Source organism: Semicossyphus pulcher, unplaced genomic scaffold, assembly GCF_022749685.1.
Source record: "Semicossyphus pulcher isolate SPU_LCO1_2020_fin unplaced genomic scaffold, fSemPul1.0.p SCAF_15, whole genome shotgun sequence".
NCBI lineage: Eukaryota > Metazoa > Chordata > Actinopteri > Labriformes > Labridae > Semicossyphus > Semicossyphus pulcher.
In genome coordinates, this window is record NW_027211659.1 from 8,559,684 (window position 1) to 8,580,829 (window position 21,146).

At 42.4% G+C, this 21,146-nt stretch overlaps 1 protein-coding gene across 1 annotated transcript; it reads left to right on the forward strand.

The window, feature by feature from the left end:
- The first annotated feature begins 1,733 nt into the window (after positions 1 to 1,733).
- On the forward strand, positions 1,734 to 19,776 carry aff3 (AF4/FMR2 family, member 3). The gene is made up of 19 exons (XM_069662567.1): positions 1,734 to 1,872; positions 3,659 to 3,703; positions 9,171 to 9,245; positions 9,957 to 9,990; positions 10,106 to 10,163; positions 11,441 to 11,492; positions 12,144 to 12,178; positions 12,351 to 12,540; positions 14,206 to 16,227; positions 16,317 to 16,444; positions 16,538 to 16,694; positions 16,787 to 16,890; positions 17,060 to 17,123; positions 17,780 to 17,916; positions 17,992 to 18,063; positions 18,181 to 18,274; positions 18,400 to 18,449; positions 18,567 to 18,772; positions 18,908 to 19,776. The coding sequence occupies exons 1-19, from the start codon at positions 1,801 to 1,803 to the stop codon at positions 19,027 to 19,029; spliced, it is 3,717 nt and encodes a 1,238-aa protein (XP_069518668.1). The 5' UTR covers positions 1,734 to 1,800; the 3' UTR covers positions 19,030 to 19,776.
- Positions 19,777 to 21,146: the final 1,370 nt, after the last annotated feature.

Genomic DNA, 21,146 nt, shown 5'->3' on the forward strand with positions numbered 1-21,146 from the left:
TCTCAGTGCGGCCTGAGCCAAATTCCAGATACAATTTTCTAAAAATGCACCTCTCTGTCTTTGAGGGAAATAAGGGAAATTTGAGGGTTATAAGGAAGATAGTGCCACCTATGCTCCCTCAAATCAATGCGGTCGATGCTCTAATATATCAGCCTCCCTGTGTCCGACTTTACCTCTTCTCTCCGTCTACCCCCAGAGCCATCCGACTCGGAGAAGCAGCTCATATTTTATCATGACAAGGCAAAATCCATGAAACCCAGAGTCACTTCACAGACCAGAATACATTAAGCAGAATAATGGATCGACTAGACAAGCACACAAGGCCAAGATGTAGAAAGGAGATATGACCCGACATACTGTATATTTTCTGTCGAAGAATAGCCTGCAGCAAGAGCCAACAACCATAATTTTGCCATTAGCTCACAATGTACTCTCAGTCACAAAACTATGTTAGATATGGCTTTACGTATATAATTACATACTATATACCCTTTACTTTAGATGACAGGGACACAGTACAAACAAAGAAACCTATTAACAAAATAGTCACCGTGAATTATTCCTCTAGAGCGCTGACATGAGATAATAAAATTACACCTTGTCAACAAAAATATATATATTTAAAGATCCACTACCTTTTCACACATCTCAGTGTGTGTTGCATTCTGTCTAAAGCTGCTCTACTAACAATGGACCAAATGCCACTGAGTAATTTTAAAGGTGCTATAGACTGAAATGGACTTAGCCACTCTGACAACCGGTCAGCTCATCTCAACGATAACGCTGGCTGCTTTGGGGCATGACAACTTTGTGATTGATTTGCTAATATGGTTACCTGTCAATCAGGATAGATTTGTTTCAAGGTTTACTCTACAGCTCCACCCTCTTGTCCAAATATGGTCATTTCTGGCTCCACAAAACAAAATGGAGACAGTCAAAAAATGCTAAAACCTAACTTCCAAGTTGCAGTCCACAAATCAATGGGTGATGTCACAGTTTATGTCCACTTCCTTGTTTTGTCTATGGATTTTGCTGTCAGTTAGGAAACACTCTTCAATCCAGCTGTTTCCAGCAACAGCAGGGTGTGGTTTAACCAAAAAGCTCTATAAAATCTTACTTTGTGCTGCCAAAGAGATAACTCGCAGGGGTAGCATTTATGCTAGCAGCCAAAGAGCTACGTGTTTTGTTAAGGAGTTAAAGGAGACTAAACTGAAGCTCAGGGAAGTGGATATTGAACTTACATTAGTTGTTTGGCCAAAATATGACTCCTAATGTTTCATGTCTCTTACATGTAAAGGTAGTTGTTTGCTATAATATATCACCTATCAAATGTTTTGTTTGTTGGTGTCCCCCAAGTGGACAAAAAAACCAAAACAAAGCAGGTTCAAGCTTTGAAATGTATAGCTTCGGACCCTGTATGTTGGACAGGAAGTCATAAAATGTACTACATAGCCGTCATATCACCATTTAGCTGCTTTGTCATTGTAATTACGCCTTTAAAAATAAGTCAAGCAGCTCCGGTGTTGCACATCCACAGGGCCACTCTGAGTCGTGATCTCCATACGTGAGCTGCGCGTGTGTCATCTCTGACGTTACCGACCCGCCTACATCGCCCTCCGTCTCCCTCAGTGACACACACTCACACATACAAACACGGACTTTCCGGCAGCTGCGTATCGGCGGACCCACGAGTGGAGAGCCGGACTGCGAGAGTCTCAGCCTGTGGGAAACATCCGCTGCTGTATACGCGAGTCCTCACTGGCATGGACACCGGGGGAGAGCACTGACCATCCAGGAACCATGCCTACTGTCCTCGGTGGCAAAGGGAAACTTTCCGTTGTCTGTTTTCTACTCAGATGCGCTTATTCTCAGGTGAGAGGTTGCATGGAGCTTGGAATATAGCCTTCTTAAAAAATAATTAGGTATAATGATAGTTTGTTAGTCAGAGATGGATCACTGACAGCTTGAATGACTCCTTAAATCTTGCACAAAATTAGCAAATTTGCACGTTGAGTATCTGCTTGTTATTTGTAAGAAATTCTCTTTGCAGATAAAATGTCTTTTCAGATATTCCTGAATGGCACTCAGCAGAGATTAAAGTGCTGCACAGGAGCTTAAAAATGAGCATAACTTCAGTAATGACTAATACTTTAAGAATGTAACAGGTGGTTAGTAGTGTATGGCTTGCATGCTGCTTGATGCAGGTGTTGTGATGGGTTGTGGTTTGTTTTGACCCAGGGGGGTTTATTCATTAGGGTATTGCAACAGAGCTGTAGCCAGTGGTGCTGGAGGCTATGGATGTGTGAAACACATTGCACATGATGATATCCATTCTAATGGGTCAGTTAAGTGTAAAAGTAAAAAAGCTGGCCTGATTTTGGCTCATGCACTGCCACAGGGAGGTGAAACGCTGGCTGTCTGTGTTTATGTTTTTCATTTTGTGCCCACGGCCTCATAACCGCCTTGTGGCTTTGATAACTAGACAGCTCTCACACACATTGTTTTCCATCCGCAGGCTCTGGGTCCAGCCTCTCAGACTCTGACCTTAGTGAGTCATGCCTGCAAGAAGAGACAGTTTCACACACTCATACACACAGACACATGCATGCACGGCGCACACATTTTGTACTGTGCATACTGGTGCTGCACAGATGGCACTGAAGGCAGAGTGGGGCATAGATATTAGAAGCATATCACCAAAATGAGAATTCAATAATTAAATGCTTTGGGGGGGGTACAATTTGATGAAAAAGTGAAACAAAAAACAAACCTGACAAATAAGTATGACTGCTATTAGAAAACACAATAGTTTTTTAAACTACTAGTGCAGGAGGATCATCTGTTTTCACACCAGACGTACACTCATAATGAAACACACTCCCGCCCACACCTTCAGCACCAACACAAAGGGGAAGTGAAAGTAATGTAAAGCATTTGTTCTTTATCATAATGCTTGAGCAACATTGTTCTCTGCACTCTCATTGGACAGGGGAAATTTGAATTGTGAGTCGAAATGTTAAAAGGGTTGAAACGTGGGGGGAGGGACAGAGAGAGAGAGAGAGAGCAGGGTTGCCTAACACGGATGGAAACAGAAAGTTGCCTGCAACAAAGTCAGCATCCGTCTGATGATCTGCAGCTGTGATTTCAAAGATATGAGTCATCAACAAGCTTCAACCGCCTCACAACTCTCACAATTACTGCGTGTGCGTGACTGTAAGGGTTACTGTAAAGTGCTACGCTGTGTTTTGAATTGAAAAAAGGCGGGAAGCAGGGTGCAGCAGGTGATTCTTTTAGTTCGATGTACAGTAAATGTGTGTATCTATCTTTGTTATTATGGAGAGTGAAAGGTTAAAGGTCGCATCTTGAGATATTAATGATGAAAGAAATTAATGATGCTTTATAGTGTATGCGCGAGTACATCTGTGTGAAAGTGTGTGCGCTCCGTCTGAATGTTATCTGACAAAAACTCTGCACTTTGCTGCTTTAGATGCTTAAACACGCTTTGTGTGCACAGTCAACAGAGGGTTGTTCTCCATGTGCATGTCTACTTGATAGCTGTTGTTCTGGAAGTGTTACTAAACTCCCCTAGATTATGTGTCAGTTTTAACTTCCTGCAACTCTCTCCTCATTCATCACCTCTTTCCTTGTGTCTGTACAGGTAACAAGAAGCCAACACAACAGCTGTGCCAAAGATATCCTGGAGGTAAGGGACTACTTTTTTCCATTGCTTGATTTTGATGATATTGTTTATTGATTTTGTAATATGTAACATTTCCACATTGAAATGTTTAAAACTGCTTGAATAAATCTTAAAGTAGTGTAATTGTTAATATAAGCTATTGTTACTTGCGTCAATTTAATTAGAATTAAAGGACATGAAGAGAATAAACGTAACAAATAATATTGAAACTAAGACTTCTGAAATGTTGGTTGTTAAATGATGAAAACAAAAACTCCACTATCTCACGTTACTCATAACATCAGTTCGTTATTGTCTTGATTGAAAGACCCCCCTGAGGCAGAAATGAAATACTGTGTGTGTAATTGTAAATGTGATAATAGTCGTTCCAGTAATTGACTAAGGGAAATAATTCAGATTCAATCGTCATTTGATTGATCTAGTCATATTTTGGGTGTTGTTTTTTGTTATTATTACTATTTTGGCCTTTTTATGCCTTTATTGCGAGAGAGAGAGGATAGTAGGGCTGGGAATCACAGGGTACTCACGATAGGATACATGGCCCACGGTAATGTTAATATCACCATACAGCAGTTCTGTGATAATTGCAAGACAATCACATAATGATACATCAGGGGTCTGTTTCAGAAAGCGGGTTTAGTGAAAACCCTGGGTTTGTTAACCCTGAAATGAGGGAAACCTCAGCTTTGCCGTTTCAGAAAGAGAGGTAACTTTAACTCTGAGTTGGTTACTATGGTAACTGTGTCTGTGAACCTAACCTGGTCGGGAGCAGGTTTTCTTCAGGAAACCTCATTCGACTTCCTCATTCATTCAGCCCGTCTCAAGCGTGTGTTTGAGCGGTTACAAATTTAAAAAACAAAACTATGCGTCTCTGTGCTGCTCTGACCCCTTTGCAAAAGTCTTTTATAATTATGATAAAAAAATGTTTTAGATTTTCCCCCACCACTGCCGAGAGCACTCAAATAAGACGATAAGTTATTGCATTTTTTATTTAAACTAACACAATTCAGTTTAATCAACATAAATTATAATGTATGTGAAGTCAGCATCATGTTAGGGATAAAGCTAATGCACATTAAAACAGCCACTGAATGATATTTCATTAGTTTAATATTTAAAATATGATTGAAGTGAGGTTCAGCCATGAGCCTGTTCTGCCTGAGCCGCACCTTTGAATGATGTTCTGGTATTTTATTTTTAACTGCTTCCATGTATGTTTTTCTCATGCTGGATTGCTCCTAAATTAATATAAATTTTAGCTTCTGGTCGTGATTAAGTATTAAATAAATAGACAAGATCAAACTTGCGAATTTACTCGAGCAGCAGTTTCTTCCCATGCCGCTTCTCTCTCTTTTGCAGCTGCAGCCCTGTTACTTTATTTTTTTTTTAAAACATGCTCGTATTCGCTAAACGTCCGCATGAGGATTTCGAGCTCCACTGGTGTGATGTAGGAGGACCTCTTTTTGTGTTGAGTTGATTGAAATAACTCTGATGAGCTGTTCTGAAACCAAAAAGCAAGCATCTAACAGCTCAGGGTAAGTCAAACCACAGTCCGGGGTTAGACTGTTAGACGGTTTGTTGAACCTCCTTTCTGAAACGGACCCCAGGTCAAGTGCAGAATTAAAGTATTTATTGACTTCCATCAGGTCAATGTGCGCTTTTGTGGGCAATGTGTTACAAGGACTGTCTTTATGAGGCCGATGACAACATGTTTGAAAGCAGGTGCGCGCTGTGGACGTAGCTGAGAATAGCCTACTCCCTGAACAAAGTATCAAGAGCCTTATAGACAGAGAGTCACGTCAGTGGAGATCCAATATGCTGCATTATCGGCCATTGCTATGTCACAACTCCGAAAGTACCGCCAGTCAGTCAGTCAGTCAGTCAGTCAGTCAGTCAGTTACTCAGTCTGTCACATACAGACCCATTTGTAGGGCTGCTCCCGGCGGTCAGACAAAAATTAAAACATTGATATTTGCCGCCAGCCTGATGATAATTGTATTACACGAGTCAGGACGACGATATATTGCAGTATCGATATGTTGTACAACTCCTAGTAGATAGTGTCAGAAACAAGGGAGGACAGAGTGGGGATGGCACGCAGGCAGGGGGCCAAGGATGGGAGTCAAGCCAGGGGCCGCCACATGGAGGACTGTAGCCTCTGTACGTGGGACGTGTGATTTAACCGCTTAGCTAAACCTGCGCTCCGTATTCTGTTAAGAAAGAATTTGGCAACCTCTTTCCAGGTTTCAGCCATTTGAAAGTAATTAGACTGACTCGAATAATTACAGCAGATTGCTGCTTAGAGAAGGAAACTAAGATTGTGTTCCCAATTGATTCTTCTTTTGTAGTTATTCAATTAGCAGTTTTCTCTTTAAAAAATGTTTCAGAGAATCCAAGGTGATGATTTCATATATCTTGTTTTATTTGACTAACAGGCAAAAAGTGCAAAAGATTTTAAATAAGAAAGAAAACATAAAATCCTGATTAAGCTGCAGATAAATGCTGTTGATGGACTATCTCAGTCTGTGCTCGGGTTGGAGGACTACTGCTCCCTGAGTCCTGTCACAGAGTGGGACAGGTAGGAGTACCAGAGAAGAAGAAAAGAGCTACAGAAAATGGGGAGGGGAAGGGTGGGGAGTAAGATAGCAACACATAATGCTCCACCTGGGAGACCTTGTTGTTGTTGGAGGAGGAAAGGCGTGAGGGCTGGTGCTGTGTCCTTGGTGACTGAGAGAGGAGAGATAATGAAGTGAAAGGATGAGCAGAGAGAGGAAACACTTCCCCTCTGGGGCTTACTGTAAAAGGTGGGAAGAGGAGACGAGGAAGAGAGGAGCTTTCCAGGCAGCTGCCTGGTTCATAAAAATGTGTCAAATCATGAGCATCTGTGGATTCAAAAGAATGAAACTGGTAGCATTCCTTTTAGCAGACGCAGAATAAGAATAAGCCTGTTGCTTTCTTGCCCTTGAGTTACATGACAGAATTGATCCCGCTCTCATGTTGTTGGTTAGCTTAGTTTAGCATAAAAGCTTGCAACAGGGGGAAAAGCTAGCCTTTTTGTCTGAAGAAAACAAAGTGTATTAGCTAGTAGCCTTCTGCCAAACTCAATAGTTAACATGTTGACTTTTGCTTAAGCTAAGCTATGCTAACAGGCTACTGTATGTAGCTTTGTATTTACCGTACACCACAAAAATGTTATGTTGTGTACTTAGCCTACTAAGAGTTATTAGCCAGCCAGGCACACTGACTTTTGCTTAGCTAAGCTATGCTAACAGGCTACTGTATGTAGCTTTGTATTTACTGTACACCACAAAAATGTCATGTTGTGTACTTGGCCTACTAGGAGTTATTAGCCAGCCAGGCACACTGACTTTTGCTTAGCTAAGCTATGCTAACAGGCTACTGTATGTAGCTTTGTATTTACTGTACACCACAAAAATGTCATGTTGTGTACTTAGCCTACTAGGAGTTATTAGCCAGCCAGGCACACTGACTTTTGCTTAGCTAAGCTACGCTAACAGGCTACTGGCTGTAGCTTCAAACAGAACAGAGAAACTTATTCATTATCTTTAAATACATATTCATGATTTTTTTTTGGATTATGTTTCAAAAGTTAAGTGCAAAAATGTTGTCTTGTGTTAATGCAGAGTGTATCTGCCAGCCAGGCACACTTACCTCTGCTAAGCTAAGCTATGCTAACAGGCTACTAGCTTCAGCACAAATTAAGTGTGGAGACAAAATAGTGGTATCTAACTTGTCATATAATTTTCAACAAGAAAGCAGAACAAACATACTGAACTATTCTTTTAATCCTTTAGAAATGAACAGCTCAAGTGCAGTCGTCACATTTTAACATGTACATTTTAAACTGGGCCCTGATGTTCCCACATTATTACACAGCAGAGTTACCAGATCAAGATCATGGTAAATGCAAAATCAGGCCACTTTGTCAGCATCCATGAGGTCTGGTCTGTCTGAGTGAGACTGCGGGCAAATCTAATCAGCAGAGATTATAATCAGAACGGGAGCTAAGACGGCGCACTGTGTGTGCAGAGCTCCCTCCATGTTACTGGTTTCCTCTCAAGCAGCGTGCAGAGAGAACAAATAAGGAATGGGGTACATTTTCAGAAAAATTCTAAGCGTATAATCATGTGTAATCATCACAGTCTTCCTTCTCCCTTCATGGTGAGAAGTGAAACAGCGAGCAGCGTGATGTCACAGCTGTGAGCCTCGGCCACATCTGTCAACTCAAAAGCACGTATAGCATTTATACCTCTACCAAGACATCAAAATGTAATCTGCATCAACAAACACATGCTCATAGACAAACAAGATTTTTTAACTACTTATAATCACATGGAAATTAGGGATTTATATGAGGATTGGATGAGCCTGTGACTATTCAGTTATTGCCACACAGATGCATTGTCTTTCTGAAGCGCCACCTATAGGACATACCGTCATCTTTTTCAGGGTGGTTTCCTGTGTGTGTGTGCAAACTGAATTTACTATGCCCAAAAGTTGAATCATTTTATTTTGCTGTGGCTAATGCTAATGCTAACAATATTGTTTTCTACTAATGTATTGAATATTAGATTGAAAGTCTTGTAGTCTGTGAAATGTTAAAAATAATTGTTAATAAAAAGTTCACCGTAGTTTAACTGAGCATGTGTGAGCAGTGCTTCCTGTGGCTGCTGGGTAGACGGTCCTTTTAGTTCCATCCTTCCAAATGTTTTAACAATTTAACTCTGCAAGTTAATTTAAAATCTCCAACGTGTGTTCTTCAGGGGAGGTATGGTAGCCCACCTGTCAGCTGTACCGGGATTTTAACAGTTGCACATGGTACTAGTGAGTACTTGTTATGGCCGGAGCCACCTGACGCCTTTAACGTTCATATCCCCGGAGGCCGCCTTACAAGCAACTATGCTTTGATGAGCTGTCTTGTTTTCTGGTTCGCTGATTGAGCACCTTTGAGAGTGCTGCCTTCACAGAGCAAAGTAACTTGACGGTAAAGTGACACTCAGACCTATCTATGTGGAGAAATCATGCCTTTTTCAAACGTCTTAGATTACGTTCTCAGCCCAAAGTGTGTCACTGGTTCACAAAAGAGAGAGTGGCTTCTACATGCACTTATTTTCTCACTCAGAAAACAAAGAGAAGAAAACGGTATCTGTCTGGAAGAGGCTACATCTGGAGATCAATTAAAATGAATAGACATCTTGTCACCGGAGTCTAACCCATATTTATACACACTCGCACTCCCCCTGGTGGAGAGGAGCAGTACTGATAACCAGAGTCAGCTGTCTCTGTACTGTATATGCGGAAATGAGAGGGATAAGTTACCTCTAAGTTAAAGAAATAAAAAAGGAAGTTACAATGACAGTTTTAGGATGTTAGTAGTTTCTGTATGTGTGCACCATCGATCACAGTGAAGTTTCACAATTCACCTTTGACCTCTGCTTCTGTGTCACAGGACATGACTCAGTCCTGGGCGTCCCAGCAAGCCTTAGGGGGTGACCAGGCCCAGCGAATCCTCTACAACTCGAAGGTATGTGTGTGAGTGTGTGTGTGTTTGTGTTGCATTGGTGGATTATGAGAGAATGGGCCCCTGGACACAGAATTGTAAAAGCCCCCCACCTCCACTACTTTGGGAAAAGACATGCAATTTAGTCATTTGTAGTCATATACTTCTACTATACATATATATATATATACTTCCTGTCTTGCATCACTTTGTGGTCCTTTTTATGTTGTTTTGTTGACCTTCCAACAACAAATGTTAACAGTCTCTTGAAGGAGAGGCTCCGATCTCGGGGCTCCATGAACCCTTTGGCCCCTGGGCATGTGGCTGGTAGACCCGCTCAGTAATCCCTCCATGGTGTGCTGTGTGTGTTTTTTTTAGTGTTTTCTTGTATAATTAAATGCAAACTCAACCTATTAGACATATTTAAGTCAGTTTACATGTTTGGGAGTTCTTCTTCATATCAGAAAAAAGGAAAGTGTTTGGGTCGGAGAACTAAGAGATGAAATAATCTGGAGTGTGGAGTTACAAAGAAGTGAGGTAACCCGCTCCTTATCTCTGCTGGAGGCTTGCAACTCAAGGCTGCGTTAGCTGCAACCAACATACCTGAATCTCTGACGCAACTGTCTGTGGTTAAGTTGCATTGTGGGTAATGTAGTCGGCAGGTTATATTAGAGCTAAATCTAGTGCATAAGTAGAGATTTCTCATCATTTTCTGTTTTCCCTTTTTTCCCCAAGGAAGCAAAACAACCGACTACACATCAAAGGCAAAGTATGTTTTCACAGACTAACTTCCTTATCTGATCTGTGCAAACATTTACAATTTGTTTCTTATAGATATACACAGTTTGTTGCCTGCTTTTGATCCTGTTTCCTTGTTTTCTTAGGTCGGGGGGATGTCCAACTGCGAATGACCCGTCACCCTCATGTGGCACCTCACAAATCGTAAGTGGGGCATGAGGAAACATGATCCACCAAAGGTCATCTAACCTGAACTGCTGCTTTGGCACATACACAAAGGGTTTATTAAAACAACACACCTAGTTTATGTTTGCTTTCAGTAGCTTGTGTAAAATTAGATACAAATCAGAAACATGCTGCCTGTGGAACCACTGGGAGAAGTATTGATGATAAAGAGAGTGAAGGGAGGTAGACCTACATAATACAGGTCAGGTCAAAGGTCAGGTAACATTCTTACAAGCTGTCAGTGGAGAACGATGTGATTCTGTGCGTTACCTCTTTACTTCCTCTTTTTAGTGTGAAACACGTGTTCGAAGTTGTAGGCTGACTGCCTGTTTCACATTATTACACAGATTCTGTTACGTAATGGAGCAGTTTTATGTCGGTTCCTAAAACACTTGGAAGAACTTTAATTTACTGATTTAAGCACTTTTCTGGAACCCAACTTAAAAGTGTTGAGGCACATTAAAAAACACTTAACACCAATACGGTACAATAAGAATCTTATTGAAAACAACAAATTTGAATAAAATGGCACTATTTATTTCAAAATTATATGCTGTACCAATCTTTATGACTAGTTGTAGTTACGATAGTGGTCATCTTAACACGATCGAAGCCTTTGACCTAATTTGCAAGTTTTATCTGGGGTGCAAATAAACCATATATCCATCCATTATCTCCATTGCTTATCGTGTTCAGGCTCAGAGGCTTTCCCAGCTGTCATTGGGGGAGAAGCGGGGTACACCCTGGACTGATCGCTGACACATAGAGACAGACCTTTCATGCTTACATTCACACGTACGGGGAATTTAGAGTCACCAATGAACCTAACGAGCATGTCTTTTGGACTGTGGGAGGAAGCCGGAGTACCCAGAGAAAACTCACGCATGCACAGAGAGAGCATGCAAACTCCATACAGAAAGGCCCGCTTTGTCCGAACCGGGGTTCGAATTAGAAACCTTCTTGCTGTGAGACGACAGCACCACCGTGCAGCCCTCAAATAAACCACATACCATACCTTATCCTAATTGTAGATTGGGTGTTTGAGGTGGTTTGATATCAAATTTTCAGGGGGCTAGAGTACCAGTTGCACACAGTGACGTGTGATTTTAAATTTATGAAAAAGAGAGCATTGGAATGTGATTGTTGATTATCGATTGAAAAGAAAAGAAAGTTCAGTAGTTAAGATCCCCGCAACCTTAGTAATTACTGTACATGTACAACAGTGTGTGATTCTCTGGCTGTGTCTGTTCTTACAGGATGCTTGCTGATGACCTGAGGCTGAGCAGTGATGATGAAGACGCTAACAGGGTAGGTAACACACTCCAACTTTCCCCACAACCCGAAGTCAGGCGAGTTAATCGATAAAAGATAACATTTTGCAAATCGCGACCCATTGCTGAATGAGTTGGTTGCATTTAAATCATTACAATTATTAAGAGAAAATGCCATTCATCAGGTTTAACCGCAGGCTTGCAGCAGGTTATGTAAGTGTACAGTTCAAGTACAATGTTGTAACAAATGTTATGAATTACAGGAAGATGCATGTTTTGTACGGCAGCAGTGTCTTGTAATCTTCTGAAAAATGGGCCAGTGTTGTCATGGCACAGAAATATAAACTAATTAAGTAGTTTGATCTAGGTTTGACATGTTTCTAAACTATTGTGCACGCTTCAGGAGGCAGACAGACAGTAAAAAAGAGAGTTACAGGACAGTCAGTGTGAGGGTAAACAAAACCAAAACAATGGCTTTAGTGTTTGGCAGCTCCTGCTGATGAGGCCTGTTTTTCTGGTAGTGTTTAATGTGTGCACACACCCATGGGAAGTTTGGCACAGCTGGCACTCAGTTAGGTTTCTGTATTTGTTAATAATATTAAGATGTCAAGCAGCTGACGCAACACATCCAGTTTAGCTTTAGTTGCTGCTTCTGTTGGTGATATATTTCTGCTTTGTGTCCCCGAAGGCAACACATGAGTCGGCTTCCTGGGATGGACACAGGTAATAGATTACAAATAGAATGTGTGCATATTGTGAAAATGAGTGTGACTGTTTGTCTGTAAACATGAGTTCAACTGTGTGATGTATCAGTCTGCCTGTGTGTGTGTGTGCTCCCCTCGGCTGTGTACGTATGCTGACCCCTCTCTGATGTTGTGTGTGTGTTGACTGACAGACTGTCAGCACAGAGAGCGCACACACATGGCAGGCGGGTGAGACATTCCAGCTCCGACTCTTCAGACTCAGACTCCAGCGCTGAGTCAGTCAGCAGTAGCCTTAACTCCCGGAGCTCCAGCCGCAGCCCAGAAGTTCACCCAGATCCAGCGTCGCCTGTCAACACACGGCAGCCATGCAACAACAAGGAGGTACCAACCAACTCCTCTTCTTCTTCTCTTTATCTTCTCGATCACTGTCTCACGTCTCTGTGTCTTCCTGTGGTCGTGTGTCTTTGGGTGAATTCTCTAAAGGGAGCGGTGGCCTCAAGGCAGTTGACGGCAGGTGTGGGTGGGTGGGTGGAGGGGGATCCGAGGAATGTTTGTGAGTTTGAGGCGAGGATGACGGGGGTGGAGGGCGCAGAGGTAGCTTTGGGAATTAGTGCTTGGGTGTCATGTCAACAGGCCATGTCTTAAAGAGGAAAGCCCTCAGGACGTGGAAGTCAATAAGACTCGAGTTCATGTTGACATCCACAACTAGAGCAACCTTTCAAAATAAAAGCACACAGATAATGTAAACTACTTGTGCATCATTATCACAGATGAGTCTTGAATGGGGTAGTTTGAGACGGGTGCTATGAGGGGAATGAAGGGGAAACCTGCTTCACTTTTATGAATGGAAGGCCCTGTACGACATAGCAGACTGTACTAAACATGCACTACATTGGGCCCCTATAGGGAGAGAGAGAGAGGGAGTTGAGTGTGTTTGGGTGGGGGGGGTGCACACCATGTGTTTTTCATTTACGTGGACTGTTTAAATGTCTCCCAGGGAAGAGATGGGGGTTGGAGTTATGGAAGCAGCAAATCCAGAGTTCCAGGTAGCGAGAGAAAGAGGGAGGGACAGAAAAGGAAGGAGGGAGGGCAGTCGAGACGTTACAAGAGATGCAGTGTCTTCTCTGGAAAGAGGGCGAGGGATGTGGGGAGGGAGGGAGGGGGGTCACTGTTTGACTTGAGGAGTAAGTAGAGGTTTAATTTAGCTCCTGGTCAGCGGAGAGAGAATTAGAGAACGCGAGAAAGAGGAAGAAGTTTGCTCTCAAGCTGTGAGTATTGTCTTCTATTTTTTATTTGAGGAAGAACTGCTTTCTTTTGTGTTCCTCTCGTTCTTAAGGTTACCACGCCAGTTGTTAAGCAAACATTATGTGAGTCATTTGGCATAATTGGATGGGGGTTGAGCTACTGTAAGCACAGATGTGGACTGTGAGACGGTGTAGAAAGTAGGCTATTGAAAGGAGGTTACAATGTCAGTTGGAACTTTTTACTCATGTGTCATGATCCAGGGTTGGAGTTTGAACTGTTTTAGTAGCAGCTGAGTAATCAGGGAGGTATTTGTTATATGAGGATATTGTGGTGCATTTCCTAAGATTGTATTGCAAAGTGAGAATGTTGTGGTATGTGCTCACCCTCAAATATGTGTCATTCCTCAAATGGTTGAATGGGATCCCGCATTCTTGGCTTTCACCTAGTTATCTCTGAACTAGTAGATGAAAACACATGTGTACACTTGTGGAATGTAAAGTACATTTACTCATGTCCCTTACTTCAGTACATTTTAAATACATTTGTACTTGATAGGTTCCTTCTACTGCAGCTTTATACTTCCATGTCACTTGTTTATATTTATATTTAAGAGCTTGGGTAACTCTACTAAGTAAGATTTTGAAACTTCCAAGCGATCACCTGCAAAAATGAACTTCTTATCAAGTGTTGTCCTGATTTCTATTTAGGTCAATTACTTTTTCCAAAGTCACGTTTCCGATGGCAAGTTTCTACTTTATGAATAATATTGGACATTTGTTTCTTTTTCTGTGTTTTCCTAAGGCTGATCACCCATCTGCTGCCCAGTGGCAGTTAGATAAATGGCTGAAGAAGTCCCGGAAAAAATCTGCCAGCACTGAACAGGATCCCTCCCAGAGCATTCCAGGACGCCCTCCCTCTCCCAGCACCCAGAGAGCCCCATCTCCAGCCAGATCCTGGGACAGCAATCGGGAATACAGCCCTAGCCAAAGCCCTATTCCCAGCCCACAGTTCAATTACAGTGACAACAACAGCCCCCTACCTAGCCCTGGCTATAGCTTCTGCCCAAGCCCCAGCCCATTTCCCAGCACCTGCCCAAGTCCCAGTCCCAGCCCAAGCCACAGCCTGACCCCCAGCCCGGGTCCAAGTGTTTGCCCTAGTCCGTGTGGGAGTGCAAGAGCCAGCCGTAGCCCAAGCCCTATAAATAGAGACCCTCCACGAAGCCCGAGTCCAAGTCTACCTACTCCTTCCAGGAGTCGTCAATACCCTGAAATTCAGAGTCGGATTCAAACACAACCCAGCCTAACAACCAGTACACCCCGGATAAAAAATAGGTCATGGATTGCCCCATTGCCTAACACGAACAACAAGACCAAGCCTCCAAACAGTACTCATCTTCAGGCCCCTTACCAACACAGGCTCAAGACCCAACCTACACAGAACCAAGACCAGAACCAAAGCAAATCCAAGGCTCCTGCTGTTTTAAACTCTAACCAGAGTAAAAACCGCATATCTAGAGCCAGGACTAACTTGAATCCAAGTTTTCAACAGGTCTTAGATGCACATGATGCCAAACACACATCACATTTAGAGCAACTTCAAAGAAGCAGATCCAACAACAACTCTAACCACAAGTCCAAGCCCTCGTTCCAATCTAGCACACAACATAGCCCAACGAAAGCAAAGCACTTAGTTTCCACAAGCCGTGTAACAAACTCTGGTAAGAGTTCTCATTCCCAATCTACCTCTAAAGCTGCTACTAACTCTAATACTGGGTTGAACACTAGACCAAACCCTAGCCTTAATCCTAGGACCAAGTCTTTGGAGGCTACAGCCCCAACTCCTGTGCATGTTAACCATACAAAAACACCACAGAAGAAACCCCAGTCCAAGGAACAAGAGGTAGAACACAAAAGAGATCATCTGACCAAAGCAGAGGGGAAAAAACAGGAGAGAAAAGACGACAGACATAGGGAAAAAAAACAAGGGAAACAGGAGAGAAAGGAAGACAGGAGGCTGGCGGAGGAGCAGCTACTGAGACGTCCCTGGATCCAGAGTTCAGGAGAAGAAGAGGAGGAGGAAGAGGAGGAGGAGGGAGTGATAGAAAGGCAGAGGAAGAGAGAGGAGATAGCAAGAGGGGAAAACAGGAGGAGGAGGGAGCAGCAACATCCACGCGAATGGCAAACAGTCCAGGCCAAACAGAGACTACCTACAAACACAGTGCAACACCGTCTTCCAGACAGCGTACACCGCCAGGGGAGGACAAAAAAAGGAGGCAGAAGTGGAGAGGAGAGAGGGATACTACAAGAAAAATCACCACCTTTATCACGTTCCCCAACTCCTCATAGATCGTCCTCCTCATCCTCTACCTCCTCCTCTTCGAATTCAGATTCAGAATCTGAATACCAGGCTCCAGTCACCAAAGTCCCAGCTGACTCTACCTCTCACAAAAGACTCTCAAAGAAGGGGCAACAAGGCCCAGGCAGAACAGATACCAACAGGCCGAAGGTGGTGCCCCCGAGAGGACCCACCTCAGGGAATCCAAGTGAGGGGCAGCAGAGTGAGGGGAAGCAAAAACTCTACACCTTGGTCCCATTCGGGCGAGGTGAGAAGGCCACAGCATCTTCCCAGCGAGGTCTTAGAAATCTGGTGGTGCAGATAGACCTCTGTCTTCTTAAAAGAGTTCCAGATAGCACAACTACTTCCCCTGTTAAAAAACCCTGCTCTTCTTCCGCTACTTCATCAACCAACGACAAGCAGGGAGAGGCTATGAAACACCTGTTCGTCCCCGAGACTGGGACAAAAGACAGCAAGAGGAAACGCAAGGTAGACAACCTGCATAATTACTTTACATGTTTTTCATCAGAATAGGGTTGTCTTTCAAAGCATGCATATGTGTGTTTGTGTATCACCAGTTGGAGAATGGTGTGTCGCACAGAGAAAGCAAGAGGAGTATTCCTCATGCAAATTCCCTCCCGGGCCACACAGGGCCTTCATCTCACACAGCTGATCACAACTTTGTGACAGAGACGACACATAACGGGTAAGACAACATTAAACACACCACTTTATTAATATCCCATATTATGTATGTTCATGCCAGTGTACTGCAGTTTGTGGGTATGTGTTCTTGCAGGTACTTGGAGGAGTATTTGGACAGCAAGAGGCCACTCTCTCCTGTGTCTCCACTGTCCGACAGCCCTGAGCCTGCCAAGCCTACCTTTAAATCAAAGACACCCGACCAGCATCACGTCCACAAGAACCGGGACAAGAATAGAGATTCTGCTATAAAGGTAAAGCAAACAAGTCCATGCTTAAATCAATGCAACTCTTTTCGCTTGCAGCCTTTTGGTTTATTTCACCTCTTGCTCACCTGTATTCTCAGCCAAAGATGGAGGTGGAATTTGTGAAAGTATCAAGACAGTCTCAACCACCGTCTGAGTCCTGGGGCCCTGCAGGACACAGGGGAACTGTGCCTAACCCTGACACGTGAGCGACTTTACAAAGTCCATACAGTGAATCATTACATAGCCTACTATGCTAGATAAAGACTCACCTCATACTTAGGTGTTGTGGCTTACTGATGACATCAAAAACAAAAACTGTGACTGCGCTGCACTATTTCTTCATTTTTATGTTGCTCTGTCCATCTTCCTAGTCCACATCATGCTGAGTACTACCTACATGAAGCGAAACGGATAAAGCATCGTGCAGACGCAATGGTGAGTGCTTGATCTTTGATGGAACATGAATTATTGACAGGGGTTTGCTTATTGCGGAGGTGGGCATTGTCTTATTGCAGAACTGTTTTTGAAATGGTTTATGGCAGTTTGTGGGATGTTGGTGCAGAGTAACATTGGAATTCTTGACCTATATGGTTGTTGTACATTTAAAATGCTCTATCTTGATGCGGACCAGCCCTATTAGTGATCTAAGCACTCTGTATGTTTGGTTAATTCAGCTGTCATTTAACAGTTGGTAGTAGCTCTTTAGGCAATTTTGTGACCTTGTCACCTATTTGCTCTCTACTAAGATTTAGAAATATTTGCCTAAGGAGACATCAAATTTTAAACCTAATATTGACAACGTGCTAGCCCCTTCCTACTTTGACAAAGGCAAGGGAAGTACACTTAACATATTAGGGATGAAGTCGAGAGAGTGGGGCCAGACAAATGTAAAATAGCACATTTTGGGGAGCAAGATATTTCCCCGAGTGCTAAGTTAGGCTAAACACTTTCTGGATAAATCTCTAAGGAAATTCACAAAGTTAAAGTTCCTCTTACTTCATTCTTGCTTGTTTTATATAATAGAGACTAAAATATTAAACAACTCCTTTAATGGTTACCCCTATCTTTTTCTGTGTTGGACTTTTTTCCAGGTGGACAAGCTGGGGAAGGCTGTAAATTATATTGATGCTGCGCTTTCCTTTATGGAATGTGGGAAGGCAATGGAGGAAGGGCCACTAGAAGCAAAGTCTCCTTACACCATGTACTCAGAGACAGTGGAGCTTATTAGGTGAATAACACATTCAGACAAAAATGTACACATACATGAGCCGTAGTTCAATTGTTAACAGACTCATGTCTTAAGGTACGCAATGAGGCTGAAGAGCCACTCTGGCCCTGGGGCGAGACAGGAAGACAAACAGCTGGCAGTTCTGTGGTGTGTATCTCATCTCCGCTGTTTATGCCACATCTGTCATCGGGCTGAAGGACCTGAATTTTGAGCATGATTTGTGGTCTGTTTGAGTCTCTCTGACATCCGTTTGTGTGTCCGCAGTTTCCGATGCCTTGCCCTCCTTTACTGGCAAATGTTTCGTTTAAAGAAGGACCATGCACTGAAATACTCCAAAGTTCTGCTGGACTACTTTAAGGTAAATCTAAAAACAAATCTGACATGTCATTTTACAGGAAGTTTTTTTTATTGTTTTGTGCTTCTGCTAGAATGTAAATATTTCAGTTTGGATGACCTTCAGCCTTGCTTATGGTCTCATTACAGAGTTCTCCCAAAGTGCCTACTACACCACCAGGTTGGAATGACTCTGGGAAGTAGGTGGATAATTGCTTTAAACATTACAGGGTATTTGTTTTCATTTACTTGCCTTCATTCCAGCCACTGAACCTTTGTTTATCATCATTACTCCTGGTTGTGTTTTTAACTCCCAGGGGTACAGAAGGGCCCCCGTCTTCACTCTCACCCAATGCAAAGCAACTCGGACGGGGTTCACACGGGGGCAGCAACTTCCCCTCTCACATAAGCATTCCCCAACGTATCCACCAGATGGCAGCGAATCATCTGAACATTACCAACAGTGTCTTGTACAGCTACGAGTACTGGGAGGTGGCAGACAACCTTGCAAAGGAAAATAAAGGTATTGAAGTGTGAAATGGGAGAAAAGCTTATGTTTACAGATTTACTCGAAAATTAGCCACACATTTCAAATAAATAGTTTGGACACTCATGAAATCAGAGTTTTTAAGTCAACTGACTTCCTTTGTCATTGCAGAGTTCTTCAACTACTTGAATACGTTGTCTGGGCCGTTGACTCTTCACAGTAGCATCGCTCACGCAGTCCAATACACAAGACAGGCTCTTCAGTGGATACGCATTAGTGCCAAACTGAACTAACAAGGAGAGGATTTACTTCAACCAGCCCACTGGATTTTCAGGCCTTATTTGGAAGACATAACCTCTGGATCTCTGTGCAGCTGACAGGAGAGCACTGATACCTACTCTGCTGTCTGTGTGACTTGAACTTGGATTTAATGGAGCCTGATGAAATCCTCATAGGATGTTTGGGTGCTTGCAGTCCGAGCCTTAATGTGTGCGAAGCCTTCTGAAGGATCAATCATTTAACTTCTGACAGATGAACTACATGCACCTTCTTCCTCATTGTTGGATTCATCTGCTGTGTGTGTTCAATGGATTTAAATAATTTGCCAAATGTCCCATTGTGACCGATACAGGACTCTATAAACAGTTGTTTGTGCAATTTTATGTGTGATGCCATTTTCATACTTTGGATTTCATCATTATCCAGCGGACTGTTTCTCTTAGGCCAAAACAGGAGAAGATAAAGACCAACCAATCATGTAATACTTTCTTCACAAGGAAACATGTCAGCATTGTTTTCTACGGACTGTGGACTGTTTCTCTTAGGCCAAAACAGGAGAAGATAAAGACCAACCAATCATGTAATACTTTCTTCACAAGGAAACATGTCAGCATTGTTTTCTACGGAAGGTGAATTAATGACTCCTTATTTTAAATCTTTGATATTTTCAACTGTATGTTTTTTTTTTACTGTGCAATATTTGTTTATCTGTTTTTAGAAAAGAAAGAAAAAGTATGATAAATAAAAGGTTGGTGAGTCTATTTGCCTACATTCAAGGCACCTTTTATGCAAAATGTATTTCTGTTCCTGTTTTGATTTCTAAATTGAGTAAATAATGAAGCCGAAGATGTAATTTAGACTTTTCCTTGATCCAAGAGTGTGCATTTTTTAATTCCAGCTACTTACTGAGCAAAGGCCACAGGTAATGTAGCAACAGGTGATAGGCCTAAGCTTTTACATGATATTTTAGTTAGGCTAATTTGTCTGTTTTTACATAATATGAACGATTTTAGCGTCATCTATTGCTAAAAAATATTCAAATCATGGTCCGATGAGAGCCTCTAAAAAATAACTGGGTGAAAAGAGCCCAGTTAAACAAAGAAAGATTATGCTAGGTTTAGCCTGACAAACAAAATTAGCATTCTTGCACTAGCTTGATTAGCAAGGTGTATCCTTGGTTTATGCTAACTGTGATATTACTTTGGAAGATCATTTTTGCCAGGAGAAACAGGTTTTAAACCAATTGCACTTACCACGAACCGCCGACTTCTTCAAAGGTCTTTTCAATACAACTGAACGCTAGACCGGACTTGGTTATACCGGTAAAAACACGCCATTTGACCTGGATGGGCGTGGTTTTGCCTGACGTAGCAGTGTACGCTTCGGCGAGCTCCATGACAGTCTCAGCCAAGCTGTTTCTGATTAAGTAAATTGGGGAACTTCGTCAATTACAAGGTAGTCTGAAAGCATGCCTCGCTTGATTGTCTATTTTACCCTTAATGGGACCACATAAAATAGCTGCATTGAAAAAAGTGCCTTCTAATAACCTAGTTGGACTCTGGGAAATTGGTGGAGAAGCTTTATATAAAAGGTTCTCTGTTTAGTAATTTGCCTTCCTTCAAGTAACACAACCATCATAAGTCCCAGGGATAGCTCTTTTAACATTTAATCATTAGGGCTGACTAGTAGCAATTTAGTTTTCACTGGTTAAAATATTCATTTAAGATATCTGTAGGGGCCTAAAACAATTTTGTCATGTTACAAATATATTCTCACATTTAGAAATTACATTTCGACAAGTCAAAAGGGATTTACCGATATCTTTTATTTAATTATAGATATCAGTAATTCCTTTTTGACAAGTAAGAATAAGGATTAAAGAATTTAGAACCCCCTTCTTTACTCATCTAATGGCTAACCTCAGACGGGGTTCACACGGGGGCAACAAATTCCCTTCTCATAATGCACTTCCACGTATCCACCAGATGGCAGCAAATCATCAAAAACTTTACCAACAGTGTCGAGTAATGGCAACAGAGCGACCTCATGTCTTCCTGTGCCTGCAACGACCTGAACATTACAGTACACTACTTTCTCAATCAGGTTAAAGACAATAAATTCATCATTCGAT